This window comes from Papaver somniferum, chromosome 9, assembly GCF_003573695.1.
Source record: "Papaver somniferum cultivar HN1 chromosome 9, ASM357369v1, whole genome shotgun sequence".
NCBI lineage: Eukaryota > Viridiplantae > Streptophyta > Magnoliopsida > Ranunculales > Papaveraceae > Papaver > Papaver somniferum.
The window spans coordinates 146,957,251-146,974,214 of NC_039366.1; the positions used below are offsets into that span (position 1 = coordinate 146,957,251).

The window sequence follows — 16,964 nt, forward strand, 5'->3', positions numbered from 1 at the left end:
TACAGATCGATATATCGGTTTTACTTGTACACCGATAATATCGGTTTTGTGAATAAATTTTTCATCAACATGCATCTAGTCTTTACAGACAAGTACAATGTCAATTGGAGAAGGTAAAAATCCCTAATATATTTATAATATAAAATCAATGACTATATGGTAGGATATAAGATGGAAACTATATTTCGATTGCAAGGCAGAGAAATATAAAAGATAAATATGAAGGATAATAAAAAAGATTTACCGGCATAATGGGACAACAATCACAACCTTGGCTAATAAACCACCTTGTATTTTGGAAATTTGAGATATGTGTATGATTCTTATTATTTTTTACTATGGTTTTATAATTATTTGAAATTTTATATTAAATGATGTATCGCCTATAAAAACAGATATTATCATTTGTATAGGTGTATAAGACCCGACCGATACGATACCGATACGTGATATTAACTACCTTGGGTGCAGTTGGAGGTTCTTCAGGGATATCTCGGGTCGCGTTACTTCTTCCTAAACGAACTTGTCTGAGTCTCTCCTCTTCTTGATCCAAAGCATATTGGTATTCTGCGCCTACGATTCTCTCGCATCATTAATGATTCTTCATCATCTTCAGTGTCTGATGCAGTCATTCCATCCACCATGTTTTCGGGTCTCATTTGGCTCGGGTTAATGCGTAAGGGGGGAAGATTATCGTCTATACTCAAATTAACCTCCTCATTAACAGTTGTCATTCCTCCAGCAGGTGCTCGGGATTCTTCAGGCCGGTGTTGTCGGCTGTTCTGCTGTCGTGAACCCGTCACTCCTTCTTACATGCTTGTTCCTGCTACCGTCTCATTCCTGAAGTACTAGCCATCGGCTCGGGTATGCCTTCTCTTCCGAGACTCGTCTCTACCTAGGTCAGCAAAACATACAACACCTCACTTTGAATTGTTTTCGAAAAGGTTTATGAATGAAGTACAGAAAGAAAAGCTCTGACATCCAGAAGAAAATCCAACCAAGTACGATTCCTTCTACTTTGCCATGCTGAACTCAGCAAACTAGGTGGTTTTGACTAATATGATAGTTTTTGATAAAGTGTCATGTTACGTCACTTTCGGTATTCTCACCATGCATTAATCATCATTTGTCCTAATATTCCTTGTATCAGAATTCATTAACTGCCCGTACAACTGGTCGGGAAGTTTCTTGGCCAGGTTTTGATGTGGTGACCGCCTTCAATCGTTCTGCCGGCGTCACCACCAACACAAGTTACCAGAATAAGATTTTTCTCGACTCTTTTCTATAATTTCCCTTCAGAATTCCTCAAGGATAATTTTACCTTGGGATTCTTTCGGGTTTTTCGTTTTAACCACGTTGTAAGGCTCTTGTTGTGAGATTAGAACGAATTTATTACCAAAGTGCTCGTTAGATCCTTTCTAGCCATAGTTTCGGTAACCCTAACTCAATGATTTTGAGCCGATTCACCGGTGTATGTTATTTTGGGAGCTTTTGAACCTATCTAACAACTCGACTTAGCAAAGAAAATAAAAAAGAACAATACCCTCAAGCAAAACTTAACACCGAGATTAAGAGAAATTCCACTATATCTACCTCAAGAAGTTTTTAAAATAAAGAGATCATTTTTTGTAAAAAATAATAATAATCCGCAAGTTCCATCTACTAGCATGTCTAACCAAAAGAGTTCTTCCTTTAGCTTCAACTAATACACAAGGTGGTTTAGGAGCTTTGGATCTCTCACTTTTGGCGACTGATTTCAAGGTATCCGAAGATGTTATACGGTCCCCTTAGTCGGCGCCATAATGTAGATGTGGAAAATCCTACTACTACATCCAATGCATCTCAAATATACGTATTATAAGTAAACGAGCAAGAGATGAACATGAACACAAGATATACGTGGTTCGGCATGATTACCTACGTCCACGGGGGTGAAAGGATGATCTAACTACTCAACTCAAGATTACAAATGGTGATTCTTACTAGCCAACAATCTATTCTCTCCACAATACTCTTGGTGTTCTCTCCTCCCTCACTGATTACTTCGTCCTTAGCTCATTACAAGGCTCTCTATTTATAGGCTAATATGTTGATACATCCAAGCTACAATGTATGTCATGGTATATCTTTCTTGATGTTCTTCTCGGGTGGTAAATGACGTCCCGTCTGAGATGTTGACCCGACCTTGGTGGATATGGCTCCCGATATTCTTCTACCCGATGTTGGCTACTTGATGTTATATGATCTGACGTCTTTTTCTATCCTGACCCGATGTTATTAGCGTTCGCCCCACTTTGACCAGATTCTTCTTATCTTCTCCAGCTACCCTGTCAGAGCATTTATTACTCTAGCATCCGACACACATCTTTCCATCACATCCGAGTTTCACCTATACACGTGCTGGCTTCGTGGGTTCTTCTGGGTATCTCTTTCTTCGCGCCAGTCTTTAAGAAGATGATTTGGTGCTACGCTCTTTCCCTATCATCGGTACGATATTGCTTAGGACTGCTCCACCTGGATCTGTGGATTATTTACACCTACATATGTAAAATACGCAATACCATATTGAGTAAATCTATGTTTGAATCCACAGCGGGAGCTTCTTACTTTTCTCATAATGGATTATGAAATGCTCAAATATTCTCGACTACCAGGGTGCAACACTCCACCGCTTCTCCTATTAGCTGCAGCTGCAATACACCCTCCCCAACCTACTATCTGTAGGTAGGGCTGTTCATGGTCGGTTTTGGTTCGGTTTCTAGCCAAACCAAAACCGAAACCAATACTATTGGTTTCTAAAAATCTAAACCAAACCAATTCATTAACCATTGGTTCGATTTCCAAATGGTTCCAGTTGGTTTCGGTTTGTCCCACTGGTTTTTGGTTAACCAATAATTATATCAAACCAAAAAAAAAAAATACACAAATTTACAGACAAAAAAATCGTAGTTGCCGATAGTATTGCTTTACACAAATTCACAGACAAAAAAAAAAATATCAAGAATAGTTAAAGCTTACTCTAATTCTAGAGATCAAAAGAAGATATATAATATATCTTAAGTTAGTTATTGACAAATAAAAAAAAGGAAGGCGGGAAGAAAAAAGTCGAGTAGCAGCAGCTGTAGTTGGGGGTGGAGAAGAGAGGCGACTGAGAGAAGGAGAAAGAGAAAGAGGGAGAGTATCATAATGAAATATTAGATTTATGGTTTTTATTTATCCTCTAGATCAATGGGTAGAATCTAATACTTGTAAATCGACGGTAGAAACTAAGCTTAAAAATTAATCGGTTTTCCAATGGTTTTTGGTTCGGTTTTAGAGGTCAAACCAAACCAAAACCAACACTATCGGTTTCTACACCGTAACCAATCCATTAGTAAATGGTTCGGTTTGGTTTTTTCCTAATTAGTCTGATTTGGTCCGGTTCCAGCGGAAAACCGAAACCATGTTCAGCCCTATCTGTAGGTCTAAGCATGGGACTTGAGACTAGTGGAGTGGTTTACACAGAATTATTTGTGTTTGGTCTCTTAATTGTTGCACAGCCGGACTGCTCAAGATTGATGGTTCCATCAAAAAGCAAAATCTGGAATAATCACAGGAATGCACAGACAGTACACAACTAATAAATTTGGGTCTGCAGTGATATCCGAGCCAGCTCTACTTTTCTTACCGACTTTTATTAGAGTGGTGTGCTCAGTGATGGGTGAGACTCGTGAGAGTTTGTGAGGGAGGGGCGATCATGCAACGGAAGTTGCTCCTGTCCTTCGTAGACAGGTTTCTTTTGATGATATATCGAATTTTTGTATTGCTGCTTCGATTGCAGCCTGTTGTATGCAAACTAAGAAACCTCTTCAAAATACTTGGTAGGGGAAAGAGAAAAGAAGAATGCATTCATATTTTGTAACAAAAGTACCACCAATCCAACTTTATATCCCAGTCTGATTCTTATTCAACTTGACAAAAGCAGACAGTAAATTCAACATCTGAGAATTTTAGAAATTATCTGGATTGTAACTTAATAACACCCACAATGAAAAGTGGTTAACACTACCCCACTCATGAAAGGAATTTTTTTTTGATCCAGTCACTAAGCCACCAAAATTGAGGATTCATCTGCAAGAGAATAGAAAACCACCATCAGTAAAAAGGTCATATATTTGCCAGCATACAATTTCATAGCAGCTGAAATAAGATAAAAGCATGAGACAAGTTTAATTAAGCAAGAGATGTGAAACGCAAACTGGTTTAAGAAATAATAATAGCTTTCAGGAAATATAAAACTGGTTTGAGAAGCATCCTTGAAAGCTTAATAAATTCTCAGTTACATACATATTAATCATGCTTCAATAAACAGTATAATATAACTGAGAACAGTAATATAATAACCAATATGCATGTTCAGATCCTATGATGCATAAGAATCCATAAAAGAAATGAAGAAGTCTATAGCCAAAGGGAAGCAAAGATATAACTTGTTGCTCCATCAATTTTAGTACTCAAACCCTCGTGGCTTTGAATCTTTCATCATGGTCAGAACAACTATATTTAGATATGAGGTTGAGATGCTCAAGGTTGCTACTGAGCCTGAACTAGGCAGGTGCATGGATATATTCTCTTTCGTAGTTCCTAGTAATTGAGTGGACCAAACTACCTAGCTTTCATATCTTGATTTATCAACTGATCTACTGCAGGAAGCTTTCCATTCTGTGAAAGATATTCCTGGTTTGATGAGCATTTTAAAGAAAGCCCCCAAGCCATTCTTGCTGATCATATATTATGCTTCAGTGACAGAGATATCCTGAGTGTTGACAATCTAATTCATAATGTACATTGACTATTGTTAAGCAAGATATCTAATGTTGGAGGAAAGATCTCGTCCGCATCATCTGTTCCGGATGTGCAACTTTCGCAAAATGTTCCAGATGTGTCAGAATGGAACGGATCACATGCAATATGACTTGCAGTTATCTCAAGAACACATAATGGGGTTGATGGTGGTGAAACCTGTATCTAAAGCTTAACAAACTTGCCAGTCAGTAGATTTCTACAAGAGAAGTCCAAACAACACTATTCTCAACATTAGGTGATTTCAATTTCTTTATTACGGAGCTAAACAATATCATTAGTTGTGGAGAGAGCATATGCCTTTTGGACTGGCGAATAAAGAAGCTAACAGATTGCATAGTAGTAGTAGAGTGACAAAGGTGTATGCTGATAAATCAACTTCTAATTACAGAACTGACGACCTGAATTATTGTGCAGAGATTATCACATATTAGTTATATAAAACAAATCAGCAACAATTGAAATTTACTCAATCAACTAATTGCACACGCCATATATACTATCAATCAAAAACCAGAGAAGAAACAAAATCTAGTGAGCTTGTGGAGTTAACAAAGACATACTAACTTAGTGAATTTACTCCTGCTCTCATGGTAGCAGCAAAACATCTTAATATCTTGACCTTGCCGTAGCGCCCATAATGCAGCACAAACAACACTAATATCCCCTTGCACATGTAACTTATTCTAGATTTAGGGCCAATAATTAACTGAAAATTCGAACCTCAAATGAAGTTTACAAAGCATTTACAGAAACAGAAAGTATTCACACAGGAATTGATACTTTCTCAATCCATTTGTAATTAAAAACTCCTAAAACAGACATAGATCAATCACGATAGATAACTAAACCCAATAAAAAAAATAGATCTACAATAGAAACAGATACTAAAATCAGGATTTAATATAAATTAGGTCAAAATAAAGGGCAAGTATAATATGTACCATTTATGCCTCTGTGCGAACGCAGACTTCTTCGCATCCTCCTCTACAATAAATAAAATACCACAAAATACATCAGATTTAGGGTTACAAAAACTTGATTAGGGAAAAAAAATTAAAAAAAAAAAAAAGAAGAAAAGAAATAATTATTACCAGTGAGTCCAAGAGACAGCTTAGTGATGATGGTACCAGTAACGGCAAATCCGACCAAGAACGGCCAGTTACGCTTCCATTCTCTCCTGAAGTAAACAGGCCATGCATCGAACAATTTCGGCATCTTGTTTCTCTCTTTTCTGATGAGTCTTCTTCTTCTCTCTCTCTCTCTCTCTCTTCAGCAAAAATGAAACAATGTACTACTATTTCCTATCGGGTTTACCCTTTTAAGGTGGTATTATTATTCAGTGTTTCGCATCCGTTAAAATTTAGTGCAGCATCTTCTTCATCTACCCGTTTGTTTCGGTGTGGGTGGAATGAATTTCAGCCTCTGGATCATCTTCATAGGCCAAGTGTAAATAAAGATGTGGAAAACAGAAATGGAGAAGTGCCCGGAATTTGGACGAAAAGTGGCCGTCTCCTTCTCGGATCATGCTGAACCACTTTAATCTTACAAATAATGTCACCATACTTGATACTAGATTTTGTGCCCGTGCTACGTATCGGGCGGACCCGAAAACCATCCACCATCATTTTTTGCTTCTTTTAACCATATTTTTGGCTTGGTGTCATGTGGCTTCTCCCCGTCTCGTCGCGATGCGTTTTTGATTTAGTGTAGTTCGGGTTCGCCTCGTCTCGTCGCTTAGGATTTTTTATTTGGTGTGGCTCGACTTTGCCTCGCCCCGTCGCTTAGGATTTTTTATTTGGCGTGGCTCTGCTTCGTCTCGCCCCGTCGCTTAGGATTTTTTATTTGCATGGCTCTGCTTCGCCTCGCCCCGCCGTTTAGGATTTTTTATTTGATGTGGCTCGGCTTCACCTCGCCTTGTCCCGACATTTTTTATTTGGTGTCCCGTGGCATCGCCTCGCCCCGTCCTGACGTATTTTTTATATGGTGTGGCTCGGCTTCGCTTCGCCTCGCCCCGTCGCTTGGAATTTTTTATTTGGTGTGGCTCTGCTTCGCCTCATTCCGTCGCTTAAGATTTTATATTTGATTTAGCTCGATTTTGCCTCGTCTTGTCCCAATACATTTGGTGTTGCTTAGGATTTTTAACTTGGTGTGGATCTGCTTCGCCTCACCCCATCCCTTAAGATCTTTTATTTGGTGTTTTTTTTATAGTTTGTTTTTTCTCAATCCTTGATTGTATAAACCATAATAAAACCCAATAGTAAAATCTAAGCCTTACGCAACATCATGCTATTAACCACGCTCATGATTGTATTTAATAATTTAAAAAAAAGAAAGTGTCTATTCAAAATACGTTCGCGAATTCAGTATAACAAAATAATTAGCACCAAACAACAATTTTTGAAAGTTACTATCCTTTCCAAAGAATGGATTTGAGTAAAAAATGCTAGGCTTTTGAACATCACGTTATACTGTTATACAAATATACAAAGAATTTCATCTTCAATTAAAAGAATTGAATTTCATATATGAATTATTACCACAAATATTATGTTGATGGGCACAAAGTAGCCAGAGTCGATCGTGACCGTCACACTGTGAAATGTTGTCAATGCTCTCATGCACGCTACAGCTTGTGGTAGTTGGGTTTTGAAAATTCCCCATGAAAGTAATGGATGGCTTTGCTTTGCTTTGCGAGAGGGGAAATCATATTTTCTCTTAGCAGTACGACACAGAAACATGACATTGTCAATGTTTTCGAGGTTTCATTTCTGGAACCAAAGTCATCAGTCTTGCAAATGACAAAAAACACCCATCATGAGTATAACTGTACGAACAAAAATCTACAATTAACCTGCAGTTTGCTAGGGTGCATTTAATATTTGAGGTCGCGAACATTGATAAGGGCATATAAACGTAAAGATTCAAATCCCTAACCTGGTGAAGCCATGTAAATGTTTTATCAGCCGCAACCAAATCATTTGTAAAACCCACTTTGCAATCTCCAACTCAACAATGTACAAAGTCCTCTAGTAGCAGATACTGATTAAAGGCAACATTAGGGCTATTGCCTCGTTAATGACACCATATAATTCATGTCTAGGTGCTGGTCAAAATGTTAGCTCTTCGAGACGGCCCTTAACGATGTTATTAGTATAAAGCTTCTTTCAATATCTCCCATGCACTGATCTATATTCCTATAAATTCTACATAAACTACTTTTATATATACCACTCCAACTTCACAGTACCTTTATGACCCTCCTATACTTGATAATTCAACCAATATCGACCCAATAGCTCCATATTGAGGAATACATTGAAGATGTACTCGTCCCACGATAAATATTTTGCAACATCAACATCACCAAAATGTAGGCTTTTGATCTCTGGAATTCCATCATTACCAATGATTCCATCAGGTGAACCAAGAAAACCTTTGTCGAGGTCATCCCATGGTGAATTTAAAACAAAGTATGACTGACTTTCTTTCTATAAAGTAACTTATACTGCTTGACTGCATGTTCTTCATGAAAATTTATATTGCAAGCACGGAGTACCCTGAAGTGCACAAACTCATGCGTTGCATTTGGGCCCATCACTCTACTAACCCTCAGATTGGGCATTCACATTCACCTAAATATGTACGGCTATGCAATTGCCATTGCTTGCAATGATTGTATGCACTGTTAGAGATGACTTTTGTGCATTGAACTATCTAGGAGTAGGAACCATAAGTAGTCTGTATCCATTGCTAATAGATATACAGAGTATATTGTTCTCTTAACATGTGAAGGTAGTTGATAACCAGGGGCGGAGCCAGAAATCTAGAAATGGGTGGGCAAGTTATCAGCCGGTGCACATTTTAGGGGGTGCAAAAGGGTTAAAATGACTAAAATTGGGGGGAAAGTGCTTAAATTAGGTTTGGAAGCTTAAATTTGAGGGGGTGCAATTGCCCACCCACCTCTCAATGTGGCTCGGCCCCTGTTGATAACCATATGCAATTGCCAAATGTACTGATCAGTACCCTGTACATGAGCCGTTATTGATGTACTCGGAATTCAACAACTTAACAATCTCAGAAAATGGCCATAATTATCAATAAATTATTTATGCTGTACCAAAAGAGCAATGATCGATGGATAAGAAAGGAGTGCATACATACTAAGTCAAGAAGGTTTACCTGTACAATTGGATGTAGATATCAAAGAAGCCGACCTTCCCAGGCTCCCACGTAAAGTAGGAATTTACATGGCTTGATACAACAAACATAATTTCCATCAGGAAACATGTTCATTGTATTAAAAGTTCCCCGGTAGTAACATTTATCGCTAATTCCACTGGGATCTGCTCTGCAAAACACCAACAAAAGTAGCTTCTAAATGTAAGTACTCTTAAGACCACACCAAAACTCACAGCATCACAGTTATAACATTGCATTTAGGTAAGAGTCACTGATTAAACAAACTTGAACAACACCCTTCCAATTGCACCCTTTGTTTGATAGAAAATAAAATCGAGCATTTGTTTCGAGAGCTATTATATGTGTTTATTGTTAGGTAAGAATTTACTGGACGGGATTTCAATGAATTAGGTCCATAAGAACCATGAACTCCTGGAATTTTTTTAATAGTGCATTCTGTTAGTTCGATCGCAGAATTTCTTTGTTCAGGTATTTCCAGAATATGAGTGTATGATTTGTTATAATTGATCCTATTGATAGTACATAGAATACTACATTTTTCCCTTTTTGATAGAGAATAGTATCCGTGGCCACTGCTGTTTTACCATTCTGCCTGTCCCCAATAATTAGTTCTCGCTGACCGCGCCTTACAGGGATCATCAAATGAATACAATTTGAAAAACATCATACCTTAACTCAAGTTCTCTTCATCCTTGAGGTCACAACGACTCCATATCAGACAACTCTAGGACCAGCTACTGATGAAAACTACTCCGTTCACACTACCAGCTGATGACATAACATTCAAGAGAACTGCAATTCTATGACACTTCATTTTCTTTGTTGCTGAGCTTCCCATCTCGTTGGATTGCATAAGACGTATTTTCATGGCACCAAACCCTCACCCACAACAGCTCTGGATCCATTACCTGGCGCATATCCAGCTATATATCCAAATCATACAAATGATTAATCCAATGTCACCGACAAAAGCACTAAATTCTTTATGAAACAGGGATTTTTAATGAGCAAAGATTAAGATGCACAATGATGTTAGATAATAAGCAACAACTACTAAACGTGCAATTCATATTGATGACATGTTGTAGTGTTGAAGTCTATTCCGATTCTTACTGGGAATCAGCTTTTATTAGCAAGCATACTTTCAGTTGTGCTAAGATGAAAAATGCATCTAGCATCTTAATTCATGAATAAGAGAGGGACCAGATTCATGCACCAAAATTGGACCGAGAAATAGTAACAGGGAGCTTCGAATAAAAAAATCAAGTATTACCTCCATTTAGCTCGCGCATTGTCTCTTCCCATGCAGACCTGGCTGAATATCCACAATAAGAGTCATATTGTAATTGGACATGGCCTGTAATAACACAATGATGTTAAAAGAATAACGAAGTTATAAGGGTAACATATAATTCAAAATTCAATAAACATTTCTTAAAAAATGGTTTCGACTTTTGCTTACCTCTCGACAAAAGGCTTTATCAGCAACAACACTGAGCAGTGCAGCTATGGTCAACTTGTTAACAACCTGACCATTTAACTGAGCCCACAAATACTGATAAATAAAACTCATGGTAGAGGTGTCTTTCCTGTTAGGGTGTGCTGGTTCACAGAGAAATAGTGGCATTGCATACTAAAATCAATAAAATGTTCTGAATTTCAAATTAGGTAAAATATAGGTAAAGAAGTACACTCTATAATCGGTTGAGGATTGAAAAACTGTCTATCATATATTGAATATATTTTATAGAAACCCAAATAACAATAAAAATCTTTGTGAAAAATAAGGTTAGAGTTTACACATAGAGATGATTTTGTTGTTTATCAAGAGCAAAGAAAATTCGCAGCTGTAAAATTAAACCAAACAAACAATATTTAGAACAAAATCATCAATAAACAACAAAACAACTTGAAATAATCAGAACAAAATCAATAAATTGAACCAAAACATACAAAGAATGAATAAGAAAGGGATCAATGAAGAATATGGTTAGGATTTACCAAAAAAGAATGGGATTTTGTTGCATATCCGTTTCAATAAAAATCGTACCTGCAGAATAGATCGAAACAAACAAAGATTACAAAAAATTAAAAAGACTGCTATTGAGATGTAATCATTACAGGCATATGGTGTTTCATTATTTATGTTCTTAAAAATTCCTCCGTCCATGATGAGATGTGATAACAAACCCTAAGAGAAATGGAGTTCGCTAAGAAAAGTTATTATGGAGAAAGAAGGGTTTCCCAGCAAAATCTTGAGATGTTAGCTTTCTTGTCGTAAGAGAACATGAAAAAGATGGATTTTTTCATGTAAACTCTAATGTAAACTTCAAGTGATTAAACCCTTTTTGGCTGCGTAAGGTTCCATAGGAGAGTAGGGAGAATAGGTGATGCTTTTAGGTTCTTTTTTCTTTTTCTTTTATCATGAAAGTTTTCAAGTTTTAAACGTAGGGATGAGATGGCAAGTGACATAGCAAGGGAGGGAGATGAGAAAATGGCATGGCGCAAAAAAGAGAATTTCTATGCAATTTGGGGAGGGGATGGTGAGATCACCCTGCGAAGTGATAGCTTATATGACTTAGGATTTTAAAAGAGTTAGATTATCAGATTGGCACAGGCCCCTGGTGTTTGCACTTGCGGTAACGGTAAGTCATCGGGGTTGCATTGTTAGCTTCTCCTTAGGGCTGTTCATAGTCGGTTTTGGTTCGGTTTCTAGCGAAACCAAATCCGAAACCAATATTATTGGTTTCCAAAAATCTAAACCAAACCAATCCATTAACCATTGGTTCGGTTTCCAAATGGTTCCAGTTGGTTTCGGTTTATCCCAGTGATTTTTGGTTAACCAATAATTATGTCAAACCAAAAAAAGAAAAAAACACAAATTTACAGATAAAAAAATCATAGTTGCCGATAGTACTGGTTTACACAAATTTACAGATCAAAAAAAAATAAAAAATAAAAACATCAAGAATAGTTAAAACTTACTCTAATTCTAGATCAAAAGAAGATATATAATATATCTTAATTTAGTTATTGACAATAAAAAAGAAGGAAGACGGGAAGAAAAAAGTCGAGTAGCAGCAGCAGTAGTTGGGGGTGGAGAAAGGAGGCGACAAAGAGAAGGAGAAAGAGAAAGAGGGAGTGTATCATAATGAAATTTTAGATTTAGGGTTTCTATTTATCCTCTAAATCAATGGGTAGAATCTAATACTTGTAAATCAACGGTAGAAACTAAGTTTAAAAATTAATCGGTTTTCCAATGACTTTTGGTTCGGTTTTAGAGGTCAAACCAAACCAAAACCAAAACTATCGGCTTTCCACTTTCTACACCGTTACCAATCCATTAGTAAATGGTTCGGTTTGGTTTTTTCCTAATTGGTCTGATTTGGTCCGGTGCCAACGGAAAACCGATATCATGTTCAGCCCTGCTTCTTCTAGATGTAGCGTGCACATTTATTAATCATAACCCATATGAAATGTGTGGGATTAACGTTTACCATTTTATTTTGCAATGGCTCGCCAGACCTTTTTAACAGCACGTGTTTGATCAATGGTGTTCCCGCGACTCGGATTACCACCGACCGAGTTACTCCATGCGTAAAAGGGGTTTATATAGTGTTGGATTGGCATTAGAGGAGCTTCAAATGTGCTAAAGAGATTTTTATAGTGTCAGGACATGGATTGGAAACCGTTGCATCGGAGGAACTTCAACCAAGGAACTTCAACCGTGCTAGACTGCTTAAAAATGGAAGTAGGCTTCTCAAGTTCAAAATAACCGGCTTACCTGTTCTGATTCAAACGACAGTGTGAACGATTAACAAACCCATGCACACATTGACTATGACAAACGACGTAAGAACCAATTACAAAAGAATGCAAACCGCATTGAATTAGATAACATGGAGGTAAGATTACACTCATTAACTGTACATATTTTACACAAGGGAACCAAACATCCAGTGCAACAGGAAAAACTCCCCAGAAATTTACAAGTGAATGAAATAACTCACCACCCCATCAGTGTTCTTCTTACTTTGTCCACAATCTGGTTTTTAGCTCGATTATTTGTAAGCGGAAACTCATGGCTTTCATCTAGAAGGAACCTGTAGACTTCCCATTGACGATCAGATGTCAAATTTCTCCCAATCTCAGCCTACAAAGAAAGACAACGAACGCTTGCTTATTGTAGTTGAAGATAGTGAGTCACTAAGAATATCATTATTAAAGTTTCTTACCGAGAAAATGCAGATACCAAGAACCTTTAAGGCAAGGGTGACATCATAGAAGACGCGTGGTCTTCCCTTTCCACAAATCTCCACTGGATTAGCAACAAGCAGCTCGGTGTCAGGGCCGCGGTTGGAAATAATTACTCGCAAGGGGTGAAGCATCTCCACCTTTAGACGGAAACAAAGAGAGCTTTGCTTCTCGGAATCTAGAAGCTTTTTTCCATCCTTTTGTTGAATAAATAGGTCAACATCTCGGAAACCCTTGGTGATGGATGAGAACCGGCCATAAGCTATCTAACGATAAGAGAAAACAACATAAATCAAACATCAAAAGAGAAAATGAAGTACTTTTTTCTTTTTGCTGACACGTGAAAGTAGAGAAATGGAAGTCAAAGAGATAAACTTAGCTAAATAAGCACCTGAATATTGCAGTCTTTCAGGGTTCTCATAATGTCATAAAGCAGACCCTTTTGATCAACACAGTGAATTTGAAGCAGTGTATGAGCTGGACTCAAGGAATTGTCAATCGTAACACTTGGTGATTTTAGTTTGTTCAGATCTGGGGTTAGAGCATGTGAAAGATTTTCCTTTTCTGAAAGCTCACAGCAGAACAACTCCTCTGCAACAGTGGGTGGAGGAGAAGACATCCCTTGTTGGAGAGCTTCATATTCAGGACCTGACAGCTGAAGATCACAGCTGATGCACGAATCTCCTAAAATGGCATATAAGCTCCGACATGTATCCTCTCGCCTCTTTTTTGTGTGTAAAAGCTCCCTGAAAAACAATATAACAAATTGGAATCAGTTGACAGTAGACACAATACTTGGTATATCATTTGTATGGCTTCAATACGAACCAGGGCATTAAAACCGAACTACTATGATTTCTGGAATAATTGTCCTGCGACAACTATTACAAACTAACTTGAATCTTTTCTTAGCATTCTAGTAAAATACGACCGCGAGCAGATGATATATGTGCTTGATCGAAATAAAGCAGATGATATATGTGCTCTGCAGTAAAATGGTCAAGGCGTGAGCTCACTCAACAAGGTTGGGTCATGACCCCCTCCCCTTGCCACAATAGATTGTGCAGCTTCAGGGTGAGGGTTCTACACATGCACGGTGGACCTGTTTGTTTTTTCCTTGACAATAACACCAACAAGATGAAGAACTAGAAATGCAACACACATAATTCTGTTATCAACTTATCATTAAAACAGATTTTTGTTTTTGATCATATAGAGGGCAGTTGAATACCTATATTGGAATAATATGATTTGTTGCAGCTACTTCAATGACTATATTTTCAAAAGTCGTAATACTTATTGAACGAAAAATAAAGACTACTCACAAGTTATCTGTAACAAAGAACATATCCATGACTTTGTCATCAGGGGTTGTCATCACTTTTACTCTTTGAATTGTTAGCTCAAGCTCACAAAGAACCTTTGTAACATCTACACGTAAAACCCTTGAACAGATTACAACCAGCAAAGATTACAAAAGTAAAACAGACAATTTCAATAACTAAAGACATTCTAATAAATCATGCTTACCATGTAACAGTCCTTTCCTGTCAAGGCAGCAGAATTTTAACAAGTACACCAGCGGAGAAGATGACGATTTGCTATCTGATTGTTGATTGAAATAAAACGAAGCTGAATTTGATGGACACACAGATACTAATTGATCTTTCAAACTTGCCCATCTTATATTACTTGAAAATGAATGTGGAATAACCCATAACACTACATAGCACCATTTTCCATCTGTTGAAACATCTACAACCCAACAAAAATAATTGATTGTATTAAGCCATAATTAGCCAATCTTTTCAGTCAGTAGAAAATTATGGTCCTAAAGAATTTGGAAGTGAGGTCGTTAGTAAGTATCAACATCCAACATCTTTACCGCTCTACTAGACCATACATATGATGAGTAAATAAAAAAACAACCAGAGATTCTAGAATTAACAACCATTAAACCTAAAGACTCAGATTAAACAACAACGAAACATGAAATTGAAAAGGAGAAAATCAAGAATAAATTCACTAACCTCCTTTGCTGATTGAGAGGCCAAAATCAAGAATTATTCGACAGAGATCACAACCAAGTCCAGTTTTGTCTGGACAATTAACAGTAATTACATAAGGTTCCTCTGGTTTATTACCCTTCTCGATTAATACAACATCATCACTGGAAAACCCCATGGATTTCATCAAATCAAGAAGAAATCAGAAACTCAAGATCCTGGTGACTGCTATGACTTTCTAAGAAAAAGAAAGAGGTTGTTTTTTACGCTTTTTTCTTGTTTGTTTTTTAGGTGTACTACTGTCTAGTCTGCTAGTGTCTCGAATGGATAGGGTGATGATCCACCAGTAGCTGTCGGTTTGGTATACCGAATCGAAGTATCAGAACCGGAGTGTGTGCCCGTAATTAATATCTTGACACGTTACTATTATCGTGCTAAAGTATGATTGGTCTTCCAGCGGGACCGAAAGAAGGGTCGATTTGCATTACCAGTAACAAAAATTCTTTACAGACCGAGCTGAAAAAACGAGCTCAAAACCGCCAGACACAAACTCACCCCTTGCACGTCTTCTGAAGACGTCTCTGGGATCCATGAAAAAGAAAAAAGGAAAATAATCGTTTGGTCCTTCTTAGGTCGGTCCATGTCAGTTTGGTCCTTTGGGAAAATGCCTTTACTGTTTGGTCCATAATTATTTAAAAATATTAAATGGACAAAAGTACCCTTCCGTGTTAATTTCTACTTATCTTTTTGTAGCAGTTCATTCTTCAAAATGAACTCCTGTTAATTTCTACTTATTTTTTCAGAAATCACCTAAAAAAACCAGAGTTCATTCCAGAAAATGAACTCTATATAAAAACCTTAAAAAAACTGAGTTCATTCCAGCAATGAACTCCATATAAAAACCTAAAAAAAAACAGAGTTCATTAAAAAATGAACAACATCATCATCTTCATCTTCTTCGACGTCTACAAACACCAGCAACAAACATCGTCGTGTTCAAACACCAACAGCAACATCATCTTCGTCGTCTTCAAGCCTTATAGAAGCAAAACATCATCGTCTTCAAACACAAGTTCATCTTTCATCATCAACAAACAACAAAAACAACAGCAGATCCATGAAATCGTCGTCATCGTTTTTTTCTTCATCATCATCAACAAGAAAACATCAAAAACAGTAGCAGATCCATGAAATCGTCGCAATCGTTATCTTCTTCATCATCATCAACAACGACATCAAAAACATAAACAAATCCATGAAAAATCGTCGTCATCGTTTTCTTCTTCTTCATCATCATCAACAACAACAATAAAAACAGTAGCAGAAAGAAAAAGAAAAAAGAAATTGAGAAAAAGCGTGTATTGATAATGGACATGCTTTTATCCCCTTTGCCTTCGACACTTTTGGGTATCTGGCACCAGAGGCGGTTGGGCTTTTAACAAGAGTTCAAAGAGTCATGCACAGTAATGTCATGACTCCTGATTCGAGAGAGTTTGTGTTCAATAGGATAGGGTTTGCTATTCAAAAAGGGCTTGCGGCGCAGCTTGTTGCCCGTTTGCCTGCTATGTAATAATTTCTTGTATTGTTTTTCTCTGTAATAATTACTTTAAAAGGTATTTAAAAACCTTTATTTTATTATTAATAAATAATATTGAGAAA

General features: G+C 37.3%; 2 protein-coding genes and 1 long non-coding RNA gene across 9 annotated transcripts; all 3 read right to left on the reverse strand.

Annotated features, from left to right (window-relative positions):
- Positions 1-3,861: 3,861 nt before the first annotated feature.
- LOC113307749 lies at positions 3,862-6,132 on the reverse strand. Its single transcript, XM_026556198.1, has 3 exons — positions 5,937-6,132; positions 5,787-5,829; positions 3,862-4,110 (listed from the first exon to the last, which is right to left on the reverse strand). Coding segments are annotated over exons 1-3 (168 nt in total). The 5' UTR covers positions 6,061-6,132; the 3' UTR covers positions 3,862-4,109.
- A 1,145-nt stretch (positions 6,133-7,277) lies between these two features.
- On the reverse strand, positions 7,278-11,532 carry LOC113313282. 7 transcript variants are annotated; one of them, XR_003341775.1, is made up of 6 exons: positions 11,047-11,532; positions 10,508-10,892; positions 10,319-10,402; positions 9,715-9,968; positions 7,780-9,193; positions 7,278-7,633 (listed from the first exon to the last, which is right to left on the reverse strand). It is a non-coding gene; the product is annotated as an uncharacterized LOC113313282 (long non-coding RNA). The 7 variants fall into 7 exon arrangements; XR_003341779.1 differs by having other exon boundaries at positions 7,278-7,884; positions 9,025-9,193; positions 11,047-11,528; XR_003341777.1 differs by having other exon boundaries at positions 7,278-8,230; positions 9,025-9,193; positions 11,047-11,528.
- A 1,369-nt stretch (positions 11,533-12,901) lies between these two features.
- Positions 12,902-15,615, reverse strand: LOC113308142 (ACT domain-containing protein ACR9-like). Its single transcript, XM_026556626.1, has 6 exons — positions 15,330-15,615; positions 14,830-15,054; positions 14,625-14,730; positions 13,691-14,045; positions 13,281-13,565; positions 12,902-13,198 (listed from the first exon to the last, which is right to left on the reverse strand). Exons 1-6 carry the CDS (start codon positions 15,490-15,492, stop codon positions 13,052-13,054), a joined length of 1,281 nt encoding a protein of 426 aa, XP_026412411.1. The 5' UTR covers positions 15,493-15,615; the 3' UTR covers positions 12,902-13,051.
- Positions 15,616-16,964: the final 1,349 nt, after the last annotated feature.

Excerpts from the sequence above, each read along its gene's own strand:
- LOC113308142 (XM_026556626.1), bottom strand. The coding sequence starts at position 15,492 with ATGAAATCCATGGGGTTTTCCAGTGATGATGTTGTATTAATCGAGAAG. Across the intron at positions 14,731-14,829 it reads CAGGAAAGGACTGTTACATG|ATGTTACAAAGGTTCTTTGT; the intron begins GTAAGCATGATT and ends TTTTACGTGTAG. Across the intron at positions 14,046-14,624 it reads TTCTTTGTTACAGATAACTT|GGAGCTTTTACACACAAAAA; the intron begins GTGAGTAGTCTT and ends ATTGTTTTTCAG.
- LOC113307749 (XM_026556198.1), bottom strand. The coding sequence starts at position 6,060 with ATGCCGAAATTGTTCGATGCATGGCCTGTTTACTTCAGGAGAGAATGG. Across the intron at positions 5,830-5,936 it reads GCTGTCTCTTGGACTCACTG|AGGAGGATGCGAAGAAGTCT; the intron begins GTAATAATTATT and ends TATTTATTGTAG.